Source organism: Anopheles maculipalpis, chromosome 3RL (genome assembly GCF_943734695.1).
Source record: "Anopheles maculipalpis chromosome 3RL, idAnoMacuDA_375_x, whole genome shotgun sequence".
Classification (NCBI taxonomy): Eukaryota; Metazoa; Arthropoda; class Insecta; order Diptera; family Culicidae; genus Anopheles; species Anopheles maculipalpis.
In genome coordinates, this window is record NC_064872.1 from 91,647,139 (window position 1) to 91,667,799 (window position 20,661).

The window sequence follows — 20,661 nt, forward strand, 5'->3', positions numbered from 1 at the left end:
TGTGTCCTGTGAATGTGTGTCACTAACAATCTCCAATCGGCAAAGAGAACATTGATTTTAATCTTTCATCTCCAGTAATAATTAAGAATCCTTTTTTTTCGTTTTCCCATTATCGCAACATAAAATAGCAACATTGTGGGTGGTGTGCTTGTATTGTTAAGCATGTGTGTTGTTAGAAAAGCATAAGAAGCAGATTGAGGAGCACATATATTGATTGAATTCCTGTGTTCCTGTGTTCAACATCCATACCATGCGCGGTGTTGTGCGAGTAAGAGAGAGCAGATGAAAAGAACGATGATGGAGAGTAATAGTGTTTTTTTTTAAGTTTGCTTACTACATACACCAACATTCAGTAACACTCTGTCGTGCTTAGGCGACAGAAGGACCAAACATCGTCCCTTTGAACCTTTTCTAGTTATGCGCAAGAAGCTCTAATATAATACGGCAACGCCAGGAATCCACCATGAAAGTGTGTGACACTGCGATACTGGCCCACCAAAAGGACGAATAGGTGAGAGAGTTGATAAACATTGGTACTAAATTAGCATTCTACACAACACTACCGCATTATTATATCATCCACTATCAACAATCAATACACAGATTGATATGTATCCAAATATCTACCTCGTGATGTAACTGACGATCTACTACTAACTGCACTAGTATTGTAATATTTAAAGACTGTAAACTATTCAAAAATAAAATGTTTGTTGTGTGATATGTGAATGCTAAAAAGAGCACACATTTCTATTGATTCTTTTTTCCCCCTTTTTGCGGTTTAATCAAATGCCTTTTCCATATTTATTACAAAATCAATATTTGATACGTACCGATAAAATAATAATATATGCATATGTATGTGCAACAAATATAACTCGGAATAGAAGAGAAAAAAGCCATGTATAAGTAAACACAATTTTTCTCTAACAATAGATTAGTCTTTACGTGTTTTTTTAAAGTTTGCTGATTTGCGATTTTTTTAAGTAGTTGTATAATAGCTTTCACCCCACTTTTTTAATTGATCAGAGACGTTAATGATTGAATAAACAAAAAAAAAAACCTTGGCTTAAGAAAAGAGACTTTATGATTGCAGTGGCGTTTCAGTTACGTCCGGCTTAATCGTTGTGGTAGATTCGATTGAAGGGTTGGAGGAGCTGGAAGAAGACCCGGGAACGATCCAAACTGTGTGCAAAGTATAAAAGAAACAGTTAGATAAATGTTGAACCGTGCCAAAGCAAATGCACAAACGCGCGCACCCGACAGTTACACCGTACCTTTTCGGTTTTGCCGTAAACAAACTAGTCCATTTTACACATGATATATACATTTTTTACAAAGTCGCAGCACATCCAGTTTTAGATTCGCAGGATGAACTCTCAAACGGAAGACCTTTTCCACCCGTAAGGTCTTGTAGTTTTACACACTTTTCAAACAATAATAATGAAGGACACAAAACACAAAACGTATACCAAGCGCTCGCCCTACCTGGGTGCGTCTGTTCACAACGGAAACTGTAAGCGAATATTCCTAACAGCCAACAAGAAAAAAAAATGGAAGAAACATTCGGATGTGACCAAACCTTCAATATCCGAAAGCGATGTGCAGGTGATACATTGGTCAACATTATTTATTAAAAATGCTATTTTAAACCCCCCATTCAAGCCACTATTCCCTGGGACGAAAAACGAAAACTTTCGAAGTACTGCTGTGTATGCACAAAAAGCAAAACCAAACAAATACATAATAATACCAAGCAATAGTAGTAGCCAAGACCCTTAAACGTGCACAAAAGCGTTTAGAGATACGATTTATAAATTGCGATAAATCACTGTCATCTGAACGATTACTATCTATTTAAATTTTGTGTGTGTTTTAGCTATCATTCTTCCCAGAGTAAAAGTTACACTGTCGCGTATGCGTGCTTTTGTACATACACTGCCAACACATAAGTATAATATAATTTGATATATTTATCTAGGATAGTAGTTTCATTAAACGGGGGTCTTATTATTGCGCATTCTAACGATGCCACCCCATGAATATAAAATGTAACATTACATATACATTTGAAATGTGAACAGGATAATAATAGCAGAAAAACAGTATTCACCAATCATCTTCTTCTAGGTGAATCTACACTACGCCGCAACATCGGAAGAAGCTAACAGAATCACTGTTGGATAGATATGTACGAACGTGATTGGAATTGTTCCCCTTTCTAACTATGATAATTGCACGTGATCGTGCCCAATTTGGAACAAATGCTTACACAAAGTGTGATTTCAGAACGATTATTTGAGTATGTATAATAATGCAAGTATGTCGTGTATTAATAAATGATGGACACTGAAAAGAGAAGAAAGAGAAGAATATTCGAAATAAACAAACAATGGGAGGGCAACGTAAAACAGGGGGAAGGGAAATTACGATGTCAAAAAGCACCTTGGTCAAAAAAGGCAGAAAGGATAATTCATATGTTGGTGAAACATTTTTTGCTATCTGCTTGCAACATTCATGACATTAGCAATGAGATGCAAAACTTGATTTTTTGTGTAGCTTTTTTTTCTAAAATTATCAGGTTTTTAACGAGCTTTTTAAACACAAGTAGGACACATATCATCATCTAATCTAAAGTATATAATAAAAGAAACTTCAAAAGAACAAATCAGGAAGGCGATTAATTAAGGAATTTTATATTGCTAGTACTCTCAAATTCGAGAAGCAAGCAAGAAGTGATTTTACAACGGTCAGTTGGGCTACCTTAGCCAGGAGCTGGAAATCTGTTCATTTGAAGATATTTTTGTGGTAGTATTTCATAAGCTCTCTCCATAATCTTGAACAACGATGCCCCGGCCATCTTGCTAGCTTTATATCTATTAAGAAATTGCACCAAATTTTTCATAACAGGTGAAAACATTCAACACAACTTGAGATCTTCACAGAAACAAACCATAACGCCAATGGTACGCCTAATGTGGTACCAAGTCTTATAAGCCATTCGATGGCCGACGTGACCTAGCAGGACGTTAAACCAAGAAGAAGACCTCACACGAAATGCAACCTCCGGGGATACTAGGATCAAAACATTAAGTGAAGTTACTCGTTTGTTTTGACCATAATTGATCTAAATCTACTGATAATGCTTTGAAAACATTTTCTGTTGGTTATATATAACGAATATAATATAAAAAGACAAAAGAAAGTTGGGTATATTGCTATAATAAAGCATTTTGACATGATTAGTCGTTATAATCAATCTACTTTCAATGCATACGTTGAACAAAACATTATGGATGCTATCTGTTTAACCGATATACCGACCGTTTGTATATGGGTTTGAAGACAACAACGAGACAATTGATTTTCCTGTCTCTTTTCCAAAAACCAATCAAATAAAACAAATATTATAAAGAGAACCTAAACATATACAAGTATAATATAATCTGGAAGGGACAGAAGACGATTTAAAGCAATGGACAGGCTTAATATCAGCTCAATAAAAAAAACAAAGGACGATAGCTCTTATATCTATAACGAGATTTTGCAAACACAGTAACCAAACAGAAAAGCATAAATAAAAACTGATATAGTGTGAACAGTAAACAAATACTTCTTTTCCACTTCCATGCCGTTCTACTTACGGATAATAATTATTAGCAGCACCACGCCAATAACGCCCATGATGATCATCATCTTCATGTTCGCCCACCACTGTTTTCTCTTGAGTTTGCCGGCCTGCTGCTCGAATTGCGATGCGCCATGTTGTAGTGCGTCGGCCCGCTGATCCAGTTCGGAAAGCTTTTGATCGCGTTCTAACACTTTCTCCACGTTAACGCGCATAATGCCGACCACCTCGTCAACCTGAGCCTGCGTTTGCTTCAGCCGATTGTTGGTGGCATTGGTCGCTCCGTTCGCCCCTGATGGCTGCGTACTGTCCGTTGGTGGAGGCGGTAATTTAGGAAAACTGATTAATCGAAGGTGATCGAAAGCCAGCACAATAGAATAACGATTAGTTTGGTTAAATTTTTGTTACCCCTACTGTATGTTTTCTCGCGCTAAACCCAAACGACTACTACTTCAAGTTCGCTACATACGCGTTATTAGTTATTTCTGTTCCAGTTGTGTGCTTAAGCGCTAATGCTATCGCAAATATTGATTACATAAAATGGCATTGCCACAACTCTCACCCATTCGAGTTTCCTGCTTCCGGATTCGACATGTTTGGTATGATGTGTCCGCTAGATGGGGGTCTGAAAAGTAGGAAACGAAATATGTTAGGAGCCAAGACAACGAGAATTCAATACGGAATAGTGAAATAGTTAAAAATCTCCCAATATTTAGACGGTACACCTATTATTTTTTAACACTGGAGGTTTGGATTTTTTTTCTATTAAATGAAAAAGTTACCCAAGTAAATCGGATCTCTTGGGACCGACAAAGCAATCGTTGCACTTGCCACGACGTCTTATAGAACTTACACAACGACTGCCGGTTAGGCTATTTGTCTATTTTTCTACGGTGCTGCCGTTGTTCGGTAAGTTATATGTACATTATCGGGTAATGAGTTTTCTAGCTAATGATTCATAGCTGGAAGCAAGAAAACGACTTGCTAACGCTGGACTGTCTGTCGACAAATAAAAAAAAAAACACACCAGACACAAACACGCATACACATGCAAGCCCAGTGAATTCCATCATACAATGCGAAGGAATGATGATTTCATATTCCTACCAGCTGGCAATACGACTTACGGCACGAAAACACCATCAATTCAAAGTTCCTTGAGTTGTATCTAATATGAATCAAAATTTAAGGATGTAAATGCGACTTTTACCTGATATTAAGAAAACAAATGTTAATCCAAAAGAGCACGACACAGAGAAAAACAAGATGATGAGCTCACACACGCGCACACCCTATCTAAATGAGTAGAAAAGAGGTTGTATCGTTTGCTTAGGCACACAGTCGGCCATGATGATGTATTGAGTTGACAGCACAGACCGTTTCGATGCATTTAAAATTACATATTTTTCAGAAAATTCAATTTTGATCATCGATTTTTGAATACGCTATTTTTAGGCTGCTTCTTTTTGTAGTTTACAAAAAAAATCAATTCAATTTTTTCTAAACAAATTTTGCGACAAACAAAACAAAAGTCGATCAGATTGAAAGAAACATTTCAGCGTTGAAATATTTCATGTGATGAAATTTTGTATATTTGAAACGATCGTTTTGCGCAGATGCGCAGCCATAGAAGAGGAAACTAAATTTACTTAAAATTCACCGCTGATTCTCTTTAGTATAATTTTGTATTTGTATGCCTCTTTTTCTTTTCTTTTCAAATCCTTTCTTATCAATATGGTCACATCATCTGATCGTGATCTTGCCAGTGAAACATCTTCCAATGTACAACGGATTGCTCACGTGACTCGTAAGAATGGTACGCTTGCTGGGATCAAAGCTGCTAGCACGACTATTGCTACTAATATCAACCGTCACGTTGATTTCGTTGATGGTATTAACCCGCTGCGGTTTGGGTGGACTGATCGTGAAAGAAAATGGATCAATTATCAGTGCTTCTGTCGGGGCAGTCGAAGGTGACACGGTCGTCAACTATCTCGGCGACCAAAAGCCTCCGTTGGCATTGGAATACTCGCCACAGCAACTGCAACAGCAACAGCAACAAACCCATTACCTAGCAGATACTGAACAGCAGCAGAATGGTTACATGCAAATGCTACAGCAGCGCGAGGAAGAAAATCTACGCGAGGTAGCGAAATTGACAGCTGAAATTAAAGCTTTAAAACTTCAGATCTTACAGCTAAAGAATAGATTAAACACTGCTGGCTTAGGGTTGATGCAGTCTGGGGCAGCGGATGGCACTGCCTACATTTCTTTATCTAACGATAGTAGCAGCTCAATACTACCCAATGCTCCGCAACTATCACAAACGGTGCATGATTGTACAGCGTTCTTAAGACGCCAGGTAGGATCGGCCGAAATATTGCACGGTTTGCCGCTCAACAACGAGTACGAGCTGATCCCATTCAGTCACTTTACGTTTAGTCGAGTCTATCCAATCGAGCTTGGACTCGGAAAGCGAGTAGTCGAAAAGCCAATCGGTTACAAAAGAAAGGATCTGCTGAGCGCACTGAACAAGGGACTAGAGACGCTCAACAGGAATATTTCTACGGCCTCTCAGCGCTACACGTTGGATGACTTCATTGAGGGAATATATCGCAACGAACCCACGACTGGTACACAGTATGAGTTGTACTTCCGCTTGAAGGAATTCACCAATCGAAGTCAACAGCACCAGCAGCAGGTCACACCGCATCATGAGTCGCATACACACGGTACCACAAAGCTAATAGTCATGAGACCATTCGCAACACTGCAGACGGTCCAGTTGGAAGCGCATCCGAAGCAACACGATAAGGAAATCATTTACATTATCCTGCCACTGTCCGGACGCACCAACACGTTCCAAAGCTTTATGGAGAAATATGTCAAGATAGCACTCAAGCACGATAGACGTGTGCATCTGACCGTCGTGTACTTCGGCGAGGATGGTCTTGCGGAGGCGCGAACGATCATGAGCCATGTGATTGGCATGAAAAACAGTGGAGCTACCAATTCGAACCTGAAACTGCTCGCTCTCAATGAAACCTTTTCTAGAGGTATGTTCCATCACACCGTTGGGTAAGCTTCTGATGCTTTAAATTCATGTATTTACTTTGTGTTGCAGCAAAAGCGTTAAGAGTAGGTGCAGAAAACGTGTGGAACTCCCAGGCAGACAAAAACAACGACATACTGCTGTTTATGTGCGACGTAGACATCGTATTCAGTGCTAAATTTTTAGATAGATGTAGATGGAACACCAAACCAAACAAAAAGGTAACAACCCATAGCCATACCATAGCCGAGAGGCCTCTGATATGCGACTAACAAAATTCTGTACCATTTACCACAGGTATATTATCCAGTAGTCTTCAGCCTCTACAATCCCCATGTCGTATATACGCTCCAGGGCAAAGAAGTGCCACCGGAAACGGATCAGTTAGTCATCTCGAAGGATTCTGGATTTTGGAGAGACTTTGGGTATGGCATGACATGCCAGTATCGTTCGGATTTTCTGCGCGTGCGAGGCTTCGACGAGGAAATCATTGGCTGGGGTGGCGAAGATGTAATGCTGTACCGCAAGTACGTGCGTTCCCATATCAAGGTAATACGGGCTACCGATCCGGGCGTGTTTCACATCTGGCATCCAAAAGTATGCACCGGACCGGTGATGTCCCTTTCCTCGAACCAACGACTTACACCCGACCAATACCGGGCCTGCATTCGTTCGCGAGCCCTTAACGAAGCGTCACACGCACAGCTCGGTTTCCTGGCGTTCCGGGATGATATTGCGGCAAATGATTATTTGCTAGCTCAGGGTGGTGGTGGTGCCAAAGCTAATCCCGAATCCAATGCGACCAAGAACGACCTCATCCACTCGGAGAATCCCTTTATGCAAAATAGCACAATGCATAACGGTAGAGATAGTATGAGAATGCTGCCCGGATCGAGTGGGACGCCGAGTAAGAGTAGCGATAGTAAGAAGGCTACATGATCTTTTATGACACAGCATCAGGAGAGCATATGGAGGATCGAGTTCTAGCATCGGTGCCGCGAGAGTCATATCCCTTTCGATGACATCCATTGACTTTATTGATGATTCCTGATGTTTTCTTCCTTCCCCCCAAAAGAATGCTTCTTACTTTATAGGGTTAAATCGTTCGTTTTTCGTTGAAAATAAAAGCCCTTCCAAGGTTGATAGTGTGACAATCGCACACAGAATGTTAGTGAAGCAACTCTTATGTAAATACATTATGTACATAGATGCAGCGATCAGTGATCGTAGTGAAAAGATGCGGAATTTAAATAAGTTACAAGGTAACTTAGCGAAATAATTAACGTTGAATTAGAGTTCGACAGAATTTGCCGTGTTATTAAAGTAGTTGCAGAAAATGGAAAGAAATCGAAAAATAGAGATTGGTGGTTCTGATTTCATTGGTATCATAAAAATATGGTCCTGTTGCATACTTCATTGCTCCACATATTGTTCAGGCCACCAGAGAATCAGGAGAATGATAACTCTTATGCTTATGCTTATTAAGCGGAATAATTTCAACAAATAGCAAAGTGAATTAGAAAATAGATCTAAATTTCGTACATTTATTTTTGGCAGCGTATATACTACTTTTAATATAGCATTTTGGAGCCAGTTGTATTAATTAGCATTGAACACAGTCAAACTGGCCACCCCTTAAATCACACAAGAATGGAAGCACAACCAAACGAAATTCTGTAGAGCAGGTTTAGGTGACAAAAGCTCAGAGGACTTCTTACTTTCTTGAGCCATATCTGATGCTGAAGAAGAATCTGGTAACATCTTGTCTGTAATATAAAAAGGACACATATGCAATGCATATTGTTGACGGAGCTGTATATACAATTGGATTGTTGGATTACACACAAGACCAAATCCCTTCAAAAAGCAATGGATTTTCCTTTGAAAAAGACGTTATTGTCCATCGCCGAATAAAATTTTCATAATTCTTTAACCTTCTTACAAACATACCAAACAATATAATAGGACACACTCTCATTCGGTTGCGTTTGATAAAAGAAACGATTACGATCCGAACAACAAAAGGTAAAATGTTGATCTTGCTGATCTGAGGTGGCGATAAAGAAATACTCTTCACTATTTTCTGTAGTCGTACGTTTTAGTGTCGTATTTTTATAGTTTTTTCGTGAGCAGTCGACACATGCAGTAAGTATAACAAGCATCGTGATCACGAGTTTTCAATAAACTTGAACCGACTATACTTATCGATCGACAGCTCGTTTCATATAAAAGCAGATACTGTTCTACTCACTAGTTACAGTCGTTTGGTTGTTCGAACACTAGCAGACAACGAAGCAAAACAACATGCCTAATCTAGCATTCTTCTTGATGTTGCTGCTGAGCATCTTTCTCGTGTTCCTTGCTCCCGTTTGTGTAGCTGAGCCAAGGCTGGTAGAACTGGGATCAGGTTCGAAAGATAGCATACCTTCACAGTGAGTATTTCGCCAAAACTTATGCAGTATGTTTCAAATATCGTTATCAAATGTCGTCTTTGGCTATCTTTTGCAGAGTTGTGGGATCCTAAATGTACCAAGACATTGGGAATCACCGGACCCGGCATCGCATGCTGACAACATCTGCCTGAGCCTGATATGACGAATTGCAATAGACAATATATTTAATCCAGCATTGAAAAAGCAACGATTTCTTTTGATTACGTCTTGCAACTGAAAGAAAAGTATATTCAGCGACTCTTGACCGCAGATCTTACATTAACCCAAGAATGTAGTACTTTCAAACAGTTGGTATGTAACGGAAGGCGTGGTGCACATATGGAAATATACGTATTATTTTCATTAATGGCCACCAGCTCCACCGGCTCCAGCCACTCCAGCTGCTAATAGATTGAAAGTTCTTTGTTTCCGTTCTGCTACCGTAAGCAAATTAAATTCATAGTTGTCGGGTTCGGATTTTGTGTGGTCAGTCAGTGTTGCCGTTCCTTCACCAAAAAAAAAGCAAAACCCACAACACGATACCGAAGGTTTTTGGCGTACCAAGGGTAACCTTTTTTCAAGGTTCTGGGAAATATGACGTGCACAGAGTGCCAGCATTTGATAGTGACTCAGTTGTGTTATTTTGTGTGTGAGTGTATTTCTCCCCTTTTGAAATAGCTTGATGTCGTCGATGGCGTACACCACTTCACAGTATGTTGCAGCAGAAACAATGCCGGTCACGAAATGAAAATGGAACATTTCGCAATAGCCGATGAGATGAACTTGAAAACAACAGCACTTAGTGCAGATTTACCAAACATTATCTGAACGCGAGAGATTTACTGAGTGTTTTGTTGCAAGATTGCGTATTAAATTGAGATTCATGAAGTTTCCCAATTAGTTAGAAAGGAATGTAAACTTCCTGCGTCTTGGAAAGGAATATTTACCACCTTGTAACCCAGCCTTTTTAAACCGCTCCACACACGTAACAAAAAAGATCGTCCAAAAATTCGCAGCACAGCGAGTTTATAAAAAAAATCAATCTTTAATCAGCGTAGTTCCGGTTGAGAGCAAACATCCAATTTTATACTCGCATGTGCCCCAAATCTGTGTGTATAACTGTAATGCTATCGGAATTTCCATCTTGGAACGTTCGGCGTTCTACCGACACTTTAAATAGTGTCATCGGACTTGCGGTGCAACGGTTCGGTTAATCACCTTATGGGAACTTAATTACGTTTGAGCCAATTTTACCAACAGAATTTTTCGAGGTCAATCGACGTTCCGATCTCGACCAAAGAGACAAGAATATCTTACACGTTTTGGAAACAGATTGTTTAGCAAATTTATGTTCAGCCACAAAAAAACATCCTCTTTCCAAAAAGTCTTTCCAGGTTCGGAAGGTAAATGTTCCTACCTTCTATCATGGTCCGGACACAATAAGCAAGCATTGATTTAGGGCAGGATAGCGCATAAAAAAATAATTTCAATGGTTTAGTTCAATAACCGCGTGTGTGTGTGGTGTTGTGTGCGCTACACGCTAAACTTAACTTCCGCCTCTGGGCGCCGGAGCACACACAACACATTACAGCTTCCTACCCGTTGCCATCGGGAGCGTCGTACAGTGGGCGTCGTGTGGACGATGTGATTACCTGACGTGGCAATAGTCCCCACTAAGAACAAATGTAAAACGCGCGTATGACGAGGTGAAAATGCTAATAATGGCCACCAACCCACCCGGCTGAGCAGAGCGTCGTGTTGATTTTCACGCGTCTATGCGCAGCCGGATAGAACGGAGAGGTCGTCGCCGTCGTTGTCGCCGCGGTAGAGTTGAGGTTGCGATCATCGGAGAATGATAATCGTTGACTGAATTTTCCATGCTTGAGGGCAACGTGCGACGTTCCCTACGCACGCGTTCCATTGGGATTTACTAGCTGCGGTCTGTGAACTTGTCACAATGATGATCCTTCTCACTCGCTTCTCCCTGCTTTCTGTCTGTGTCCAGTCATTTTTTATCTTCACCTAGCATATTTTCCTCCCCCAAACCGATATGTTGTAGAGTGTAATGTAATTACAAACAGGACAACACCAGTCAATGGCGCAAACCTATCCCTCTCCAGCAGAAAAAAAACACACACAATTTTCAGTCACAAAATAGCATTGTGCAGCGAGATGAAACAAAACATAACAACCCTTTGGGCCTGTGGCGATTCGGTGTTGGACAGTTTTTCGCTGAAAGAGGGTAGACAGAGAAAGAGCGAAAAACGCCATCACGTCGAGAAAAAGCTCTATTTTCCACCCCTTCAGCAGCCCCAACCCATCAACCCCGGCAAGTACTCCCTCTATCAGGTGAGTGGGATGATGATGGACTAAAAATTAGGTGGGTATTATATAAAATGCTTCATCCACGAAAGTTCTTGCCCGATTCTACTGGCAACCGTCGACGTTGATGGACATTTAAGCAAAGCCAGATTAGTGTTTGCCGGTGTGAAGATATTGCCGCTGGTGAGAGTTGCTGTGTGCCGTGTCTGTGCCAGTGCTGGTGTGTTCTGTTACTTCGGCAAACGTGTGTTTCCCGTGCAGCATTGTGATGAAATAATTTGAAGATCATATTCGTAACGATCGTTTGCAAAGCGCGACTCACTTTTGGGAGAGAATACCAACTGTGTGTGAAGCAGAGTTGTGCAATTTAATGATGCAATAAATGCAAGACAATTGCGTGAGGATAGAAACATATTCTTCGTTGTAGCTGAACAACAACACTCAAGTGCTTTGTTAGTGATTTTGTGATTAATATAAAGAATCATGTGGAAGGTAAGTATGCGCTAGCGAGTGTCGAGTGATCAAGTGATCATCAAAGACACACAACGGCCTATAGCTCGCTAAATGCAACTAGTGTATAATTACGAGTACAACTTAAGATCAACTAGTAATGCTAAAAAGAAGAAGCCTTGAATTTAAATTCATTCAATAACGATTGATTTCCTGTGTATAATTCTACGCACCATAATAAGAGGAATTGAAAGTGTGGCAATAAAACCGTTACAACTATGTTTTTCGCCTGATTTACAATTGAAAAGCGTTTTGCATTTTTCGAACGTCGGGCAGGCCTTTTCCTTCCCATGACCTCCTCGCATTGGCGTTTCAAACCGTAGGAAGTAGAGTCTGCTTCCGCGTTAGTGTATGATGCCATTTCACTGATTGCTTTTGCCCGTAAATGGAGCGTAAAATCGATGATTATGTTCTACACACTGTCCTCCATCTGTCTCTCCGACATTTTCCATTTGGAATGTGTTTAATGTTCGGTATCTGAGTATTGTAAAACAAAAATGTTTCACTCTTGCAATACAATTAAAGGTAAAGTCGACATAAAATGCATTGTTTTTTTGGTATTCAGGTTTCCTTCGAAATTTAACTGATAGATTATGTGGAGAGATAGTTTAAATACTCAATTTTACTCTGTTTATACTAGACTTCAAACAATTAAAATCAGATAAATTTATAAAGCATGTACATTAGCTGAAATCAATGCGTAGAAGCGTGGCGAGAACACGCTGTAACTGGAAAAAGTAAAAAACGGTTACAGCATGTAACACAGTATCTCAAATCTGTTACCTATGCCACCATCTATCTATCGACCCCGTTTGTGCGCTAAATCAAATAACAATGGGACTGGCCGAATAAAGTGCCATTCGGAAAATTGTTCCAAACACCTACGGGTTTAGAATTTGGGTCCATTTTGAATGGGGAACCTCCTCTCTCCTATTCAGGGAACGTATTACATCAAATCACATGCGTTTCTGCTCTCACAACCACATCACAATGACATTATTATTTTACCACTAGAACAACTTCAGCTTTCGGTTCGGTACGTTCTCCCTACATAAAAAGCGTGGGCAACGATGGCTAGAACGTAATCATTTCGTACGGCGAAGGACAACCACCGACAGGCCGATTATTTTTTTTTTCTAAGCGTGTGTGTGTGTGTTTGAAACTTGCGCAAACATATGCTCGTGCTCGGTTGATACGCTTTATTAACCATGCATAGATCCACTTTGGGCTGGATTTGCACAAGAGGCATGCGTGTGACGGAACTGGGATTAGACGTCAGGTGTTACGGTGAAGGGTCACCGCTGCTACTGGACATCATTAGTGGACAAAACAAAATAGAGCAACTATTACTCTAAATACCTGGAGTGCCACTAGCTACGATGTTTTGTACGTTTTCATTGCCAAATTTTAACATTTTTATGCCTTCATGGCCGTAGTATTTCCGGTTTTATAATTATTATATCATCAAGTTAATGGATGCATTTGGGAGTAATTTGTCAGTTCTTATCTAGTGTCTTTACTGGCTTGTACTATAATTGATCTTACCGGAACATATTGCAGCTTTCTGGCGCATTACTACTGCTGACGGTGCATCTAGCATTAGGAAATCTGGCTGCTGAAAGTACTGTAACTTCAGCTAAACTTATCAATGCTCCACCACCCCCACCGCCAACCACATCGCTCGGAAGTCTCTACCGCAGTGCTAGAGATGAGTACAGCTCCAGAAGACACTGTGCCAACTGTGGACCCGGGTATGAGAGAGACATGCGAAGCTACGGACGCCAGACTGGAGTGACAGGGTACTACAGTGGTATGGGCGCAATCGAAGACGATCGTAACTGGTACTATCGACCGGAAACTTTTGATGATCGTTACCGTGGTGGAGCGATGCAATCTGCTTATGCTGGCGCGTATCGACCACCTGCGTACATGGGGTAAGTTGAACTTTTCCCCTCCTAATGTCAGATCATATCGGCATCTCACGCATGGGATATTGTTTGCTAGATACGAGTATGATCGTTACATGAACCGTCCAGACGATAGAGGATATGGTTATGGATATTCTGGTATGGCTATGAGGACCGGTTACTACGATGGAGGTGCTAGTAGGATGCCTTACTATCCGGAGATGATGCGCGGCTACGGTTACCGTGGCAATGGATACGATAATCTTGATCCTCACTACGAATATTACATGACCCAACGTGGCGGTTCCATTGGAATGAGCAACAGAGGTAACAATTATAGCTTACACAGAACACGCTGTAGCACATGCACGCATATGCTCCTGTTGGTCTGAGACATACTCTTTTTTTTATGATAATTTTCTCTCAATGCAGATCGTTACTCGCAAGGCTATTACGATGATCGCATGAGCTACGGTGGACAGTATGATCACAAGAATTTCCGACCATGGGATCAAACGTACAGGTACTACACACCTTACTATAATTATTTTTAAACGCTTTAGATTGATTTTTCGGTATGCCCTGCAAAGGCAAATGACCGATTTAAGCTTTGTTTTTTGAATGAAAACTGCTTTATAAACTGTCTTGCTTATTATAGCTTATTAAAAAGGAAACGATAAAGAAATAGTAATTTTATGCTAGCGCTCTAGCGTGTACTTTGCTTTGCATGTTTTGTTTTTTTTTATTAGGGAGGCCTATGTAAATATACTTTTTTTTTTTTTGTTTCTGTTACGCATTACCAAGTGTGGGCAAACGTTTAGTTTAAGCGCAATTTATAACTTTGTGTCAAGAATGCTTTTTAATTTTTCAATAATACCACTTGTCATGCGATCGTTAGCAGCTTTAGGTGGAAAATTTTTAGCACTCGCTCTAACTATGAACATCACGCAAATGCTTTCGCCAAAAAAAAACTAAACAAGAACAAGTGTTGCAAATAACATGCCTTACAAAGCCAACAAAAGAATGATTTAAAACAATTCCGAATGAGCAGGAATGTATCATACAGTAAGAAAGAGGCATACATCACAGCTTGATCCTTCTGGCCAGAATCTATTATAATTTGTAGAGTAATATGTGCAAGTTTCAATATGCGATGGTAGTCCAATGGCAGACTCAAGAGCTGGTCATTGTTTTAACATCATGACGTTTTTTGCTGTCAATTCAATTGAGCTATTGTCCGTTGCCAGTACCAGTAACCCAGTAGAAGTAAAACAGCCTGACGTGTAGAATAGTTTGTTGTAAAAATTGTAAGCATTTGTACCGTATTAATGCGCATCAATTGCAGTAGTGTATCACCGTTTCTTCAATCAATAAAAAGGTAACTAATTAGCGTTACTAATGCGTTTACCAAATAGTATTGTTATTTATTCAGAAACAGATTTATGGGGTTTAAAGTAGATTGGTTACGTATATAAAGCACACTAACCACTCTAGCACACGTACATCAATTGGTAGTAGTTGTGAATGAAAAAAATAAAATAAAATGTACAAATCCATCCTTCAACCCTCAGAGGAATATCTGGTTTTGATAATTCTGGACGTGGTTATTATTTTGCAAGTCGTCCCTTGACATCATCCTCCTCATCACTACCACCTTCATCACCTTCATCATCCCTGTCCGCACATGCATCATACCATGTTCAATCACACCCGGCGCCGGAACCGAGCTACGGTGCTGCCCATTCCAATGGTCACGAACCATCCGGTCATCCAGCAGCCAACTATCGTCCGGATGGAACGCATCACTATCAACAGCAGCCCCAGCAACATGGATCGGACCGACCTGACTATGTACCTTCGGATGTGGCACCAAACTGTTGCAGGAATCGCTATCCAGAAACTTCCTCGTCTCATGCACATTCCAATCAAGGCGGTTCCTATCCATCTCACAGCACTAGTGGGCCAAGTGCATTCAGTTATGGTGGGGGAGATAGTGCCCACAGACCCTCTGGTGCGGGTGGCAGTTGGAACTATGTGAGTAGCGGTACAACAGCTGGTCACAGTGGTCCAAGTCACGGTGCTAACAGTGGCCATGTTGGTGTGAGCATCAACACGCACGGATCTTATGGTGAAACGCATAGTGCGCCGCAAGGACAATATACAGGTGGGGGAAGCAGTAGTTCACATGAATATGGAGCAAACCGAGGAGGTGATCATCGCCGAGAATCGGATCACCGTCAGCAAAGGTATGTAATTTAAGTTATTACTATAAAATATGCATGATTGCACGGAACTAACCTGTGTTTGTGATCCAGATTATAGAATTTGCATCACTAAGGCAAGGAGTATAAAGACAAATGTAGCTAAATATATATCTCGTTATAAATGAGTTATCGTGTTTGATGATGATCATCTTTAAATTTCGTCAAATAAAGCACTTAAAAAATGGAGAGATTCTATCCGTTGAGATGTGCGACCTTTTCGAAAGACTACCAAAGCCAAACTGTAGAAAACCACACGGAGGTTTGCAAAGATATCATTCAAAATCTAATTAAGATATGCAAATATTTCGCACGAAACCGTGTACTAGTAAATATCGTGAGAAATTATCTCACCTTCACAACTGCACCCTGCATTCTAGAGCCATTTTACGCGAAAGAGGATTTTACGGTAGGTAGTAATCTCAACCTTAAAGGTAATCGCAAACACCACTCAATGACATCAGTCCGCTGATCTGGAGTGCAAATCGTCGACTGAAGCAGCCTAGACAATCATTAGTCCAGGGCAGATCAAACCCACCAACGGTCGTGGAAACAATTGAACTAAACGATTTACTTATTGCCCCGCAAACTCAAATGCAAATTCAAACAGTACAGTAAACTACCACCTCACCATCATTGCACCATCACAAAGCAAAGTATTAGATTTATGCGGCAGCGCCAAAACTTTTGCACCATTGCACTGGGTTATTGGTAGCGAGGAAAACAACGTCACCAAACAGTTTACACATATGTATATTTGGTAGTTTTGGTATGACTCAATTATTGGACGCAAAAATTATTATACCTCGTTTTGGCAAGACAAATGCTCATGTAAAAGGAACTATATTCTTTACGATACCTTAACGATGCCAGAGTTCGCTCCTGAGGTCGCAATTCTGAAAGCTTTTAATGAGCGCCATCTGTATGTCAGGTTCGATACATGAAGAAAAGAAAACAATTTCCAACTGATTACAACAAAGCCTGTTAATGTTAAGGTCTAAGGTAATTTTAAAACAAAATACTTTCATAAAATGTCAAACATAAAAGGGCTCGAGAAGTCCCTCATAAATAATCTCAACAACTTGCACAAATTTTTGCTGTCATTGCAGCATTAACTAAAGCAATATTCAGAATGTCTTGCCCATATGTGTCTTGGGACGTGCGTATCAAAACAACAACAAAATTTGCTTGACGCTTCAGTAGTTTCAACCTCTTTTCAGTACAAAACATCCATTTTCCTAACCATTAAAAGCAGAGCATTATTACTCTCTCCTTTGCTAGCGTTGCCTATGGTGGACACCCGCGGCCATCATCGCTAGGCGACACCAGTTACTTGATGGATCGGGATGATAAACCCAACAGTAATCGAGTGCCTTTGGATCAAGATCCTGAACGACATGCTAGCGATAATAGCGATACGCGTACAAAATCGGACAACGAGACCTTTACCTCTGACCAGCCATTGGAGAAGCAAGGCAATGATGAAACTAATGCCCAATCGCAGACGCCAAAGAAAAATGCCTAAACATTGATAGCGACATGATGAACGACCCCACACGGATTACATTTAAAAAGCTCTGGCGGAACGGCATGGCGTGAACCGGAAGGCAACAAGGAAACGTCGTTGGAAATCTCAGGTCCTTCTCTCTCTCTCTCTCCCCCCCCCCCCCTCCTTATCGTAGACATACAAAGGAACAGTAAAGCAGAATTTGTTCAATTCATGTCGTATACTAGTACATTCTCAAGCTCATGGGTTGGGGAGCTTTCGGTTACTCGGCAAAATGAATGACAACCGTTCGAGACTACCTATTTCGTCCAGTACGTAGGCTTATAAGTAATACTTAATTTATAATTCCAATAAAGCTATCAAAGACGATTTGGCATGATGGACGTAGCGTTTTAATATGAAGGTTCTGTTTGATTGTAATTTTCACCGAGTGGACAGATACGCGTCTCGGGAAATATTATGGCACATTTTTCGTTTACAACCTGCCACATCGTTTTGCCGTAGCGATCCCGTATGCGATTGTCCAGGACAACGTTTTCGAAATCGTAGCCCAGATTACCGTCCCGGTAATGCATCAAGAGTCCTTCATTTTCCGGTACTGGATACTCGTGTGTGTCTGTGTTGATTCGAGAATTGGAGATTCATTAACAAATGACTAATTGCGAAGAAAAAAAAACCCCCCCTCTCAAAAGACACCTTACCTCGAACAGCTTTCCACACAAAATGATTTCCAGCTTCAAGCACATTGCGACCCTTCATCACATATTTGCTACGATTGTGATGCAGTAGAGCATTCTTCGTCCGCACATTGCGGACCTGCGTGTAGAGGTAGGTATTGTTTGCCCATGACGGAACGTGCGAGAAATCTGGAGCATAGATATCGTAATAAAAAACCCCTTGGAAGTTAAACGAGTGCACATCATATCGGTCCTTTGCTTGCAGATACTCCAGAAGAGTTTCCTTATCACCAGCTGGAAATAATAGCTCGTCGAAATCGACAATCGCTGTGTACCGGAACCCCCCGGCAACTGTCGCTCGAAAGAAGCACTCGTTCAGTGCAACAAATATGCCCTCGTAACGTAGCTCGTTCTCGAACTTGTATCCTAAAAACCACAAACGGAAAAAGGGTTCACTAAACCATTCGCTTGCCAGGTCCTTCTACTCTCTGTACCTTCGAAATGCCAATCCAGCACTTGCACTAATCCAGCTGCTTGATAATGGCGCAGTACGGCCTGTACTTCCGGCGTGGCCGATTTGTTATACACGTAAAACCGTTCCGCTCCGTTCAGCTTGTAATATTCGAAAAATTCCACTACCCGCAGTGCGTACGCAAAATTGTGATGTAAAGGGCCAACACAAACGGCCAGCGATCGAGTAGGGGCAGCACGAAAGAGACGGTCTGTTTTGGGGTATCTGTCAGCACGAAACGGTATCGATTATAAGGCTTTCCTTGTTCCTGTTAGAATGTTGGTGTTTCCCATACTTTATGCGAACAAAGCTCGTTGCTTCCCGCATGCTGGGCTCATCGAGATAGCTTAGTGCCACCTCGTCCGGCAAACGTGCCTCACGCTTCGTTACATTCCCTGCAAGCTTGCATATAACATAGCTGGCCGCATATTCCATATTCCAATGTTCGTGCACGGCTTCAACTGCGTCCGCACGGTGCTGTGCTATGTAGTAGTTATCAGACCTAAAACAACAACCAAATGTGTCACGTTCGATCCAAGCACAGCCAGCTCGAGATTAGCGCTGATAGCGTATGGAGTAAATGGATAATCGATCAAACGCATTACCTAAAATTGCAAAATACATCGGTTTTGTGCACTTTTAACGGCAATATTGCAAAGATGCGAATACTACCGAAAGGCAGAAATCCATCTGGTACGTGGAAAGATTCTAAAAGAAAGCAACGAGTATTAAACCAAACAGGGCAGGGCAAATGTAATATTGCTCCCCATTGCTCTTACCAACCACCTCTAGCCGTGGGTCAAAATATGCTGAGTAGATCTTAAACTTCTTGTCTGCATCACCGATCGGTAGCCAACGGTCATGCTGTCCTGTATCTTCGACATCTACTCCACTTTCATTTCCAAACACTAAGGACACCGATCGTTGGTAGAGGGGAAGTGTTTGATGAATGTACTTTTGCTGTAAGTTGTCACAGTTCCGTTGCTTTAAAACCATTCACTGTTATACTAGCGGTGTGAAGCGTTCGAAAGTTGGCGTTACGTGTACTTACAAATAAAACTCTTCTGTAGTACAGCAACCCCAGAGCTGAGGACAGAATCAGACAAAATACACCATATTTTCGTATGAAACGATTGGATACTAGTGTGTGGACAAAAATCAATGGTTTAGAGCGAGATTTAATTGGCATGTAGCCCAACTCTCGAGCCATGCCTTGGTCCGGTTTTATCACTCCGCGTCTATATCGCAACTACTGGCCAGTGCGTCACTACTCGCTATCGAATCGCAGAAAGTGTAATGCAACTGAGCATAACACGATCCAACATCGCACCGCACCTTGAGTGTTTAGGCACCACACCGGTGGGGCGAGGGCTTTATCTTTTAGCGATAAGAAAAAAAGGTGAGCAGGAGCAAAAGAGCCAGATAATGCCTTCAGAGCAGTGCAGACACATGGCTCATTTCCTGTATAAAAACATTTATTTTTGTTCAGATTATTTTTTTTAATTGAAATTCAACACCACAGCAGAGCATTCTAAATGTGTAGTTGTATTTAGAAGAATCAGCAGAATCAGTTCCGTACCATTAATTCGCGAGCTCGATAGCACCACTCTGCAGCATAGCGTTTGTTGATCACAGGGTTGTAATAAGCAAAGACGATTCTCAGTCGAGAATGGACAGCCGTCGCCGGTGGACCATGTTTGCACTTTTACTTATGATGCTCCTCTCACTCGTAAAGGATGCCCGTGGATTCGATATGGCTTTCATCGTAAAGGTAAGCGTTAATTTTACGAGTACCGTGCACAACTTACTGGCATTTTCTACTCCCAAAACCGCAGCAACTTGGTGAATATCTGC

At 41.1% G+C, this 20,661-nt stretch overlaps 7 protein-coding genes across 9 annotated transcripts in view; 5 read left to right on the plus strand and 2 right to left on the minus strand.

The window, feature by feature from the left end:
* Nucleotides 1–13,200, plus strand: part of LOC126561553 (E3 ubiquitin-protein ligase ZNF598) — a 66,209-nt gene extending 53,009 nt beyond the window's left edge. Inside the window, exon 7 of the mRNA XM_050217772.1 lies at nucleotides 13,190–13,200. The gene's annotated coding sequence lies outside the window, so the exon portion shown is untranslated. The remainder of the gene's footprint in view (nucleotides 1–13,189) is intronic.
* LOC126562835 (60S ribosomal protein L7-like) overlaps nucleotides 1–20,661 on the plus strand; it is a 93,261-nt gene that overhangs the window by 64,174 nt on the left and 8,426 nt on the right. Inside the window, exon 2 of one of the 2 annotated variants that reach the window (XM_050219424.1) lies at nucleotides 4,791–4,802. The exons of the other annotated variant lie outside the window; for it this stretch is intronic. The gene's annotated coding sequence lies outside the window, so the exon portion shown is untranslated. Of the gene's footprint in view, nucleotides 1–4,790; nucleotides 4,803–20,661 lie in introns of those variants that run through there. 2 annotated transcript variants of the gene reach the window in all.
* LOC126561421 (guanine nucleotide exchange factor DBS) overlaps nucleotides 1–20,661 on the plus strand; it is a 131,461-nt gene that overhangs the window by 34,635 nt on the left and 76,165 nt on the right. The gene's annotated exons all lie outside the window — the stretch shown is intronic.
* LOC126563214 (synaptobrevin) lies at nucleotides 1,085–4,948 on the minus strand. 2 transcript variants are annotated; one of them, XM_050219842.1, is made up of 4 exons: nucleotides 4,839–4,948; nucleotides 4,191–4,253; nucleotides 3,645–3,967; nucleotides 1,085–1,185 (listed from the first exon to the last, which is right to left on the minus strand). In XM_050219842.1, the coding sequence occupies exons 2-4, from the start codon at nucleotides 4,220–4,222 to the stop codon at nucleotides 1,085–1,087; spliced, it is 456 nt and encodes a 151-aa protein (XP_050075799.1). In that variant the 5' UTR covers nucleotides 4,223–4,253; nucleotides 4,839–4,948. The 2 variants fall into 2 exon arrangements, with proteins under 2 accessions (XP_050075799.1, XP_050075800.1); XM_050219843.1 differs by lacking the exon at nucleotides 1,085–1,185 and adding an exon at nucleotides 2,166–2,349.
* LOC126561787 (chondroitin sulfate N-acetylgalactosaminyltransferase 1) lies at nucleotides 5,399–7,691 on the plus strand. The gene is made up of 3 exons (XM_050218106.1): nucleotides 5,399–6,684; nucleotides 6,753–6,901; nucleotides 6,978–7,691. Exons 1-3 carry the CDS (start codon nucleotides 5,442–5,444, stop codon nucleotides 7,617–7,619), a joined length of 2,034 nt encoding a protein of 677 aa, XP_050074063.1. The 5' UTR covers nucleotides 5,399–5,441; the 3' UTR covers nucleotides 7,620–7,691.
* On the plus strand, nucleotides 13,496–17,637 carry LOC126561205 (filaggrin; the record flags this gene model as incomplete). Its single annotated transcript, XM_050217152.1, has 5 exons — nucleotides 13,496–13,878; nucleotides 13,949–14,178; nucleotides 14,284–14,374; nucleotides 15,423–16,097; nucleotides 17,394–17,637. Coding segments are annotated over 5 exons (1,623 nt in total), but the record flags the coding sequence as incomplete, so codon positions are not given.
* On the minus strand, nucleotides 17,987–20,032 carry LOC126562600 (uncharacterized). The gene is made up of 7 exons (XM_050219148.1): nucleotides 19,859–20,032; nucleotides 19,587–19,767; nucleotides 19,413–19,515; nucleotides 19,103–19,309; nucleotides 18,791–19,032; nucleotides 18,321–18,722; nucleotides 17,987–18,235 (listed from the first exon to the last, which is right to left on the minus strand). The coding sequence occupies exons 1-7, from the start codon at nucleotides 20,015–20,017 to the stop codon at nucleotides 18,012–18,014; spliced, it is 1,518 nt and encodes a 505-aa protein (XP_050075105.1). The 5' UTR covers nucleotides 20,018–20,032; the 3' UTR covers nucleotides 17,987–18,011.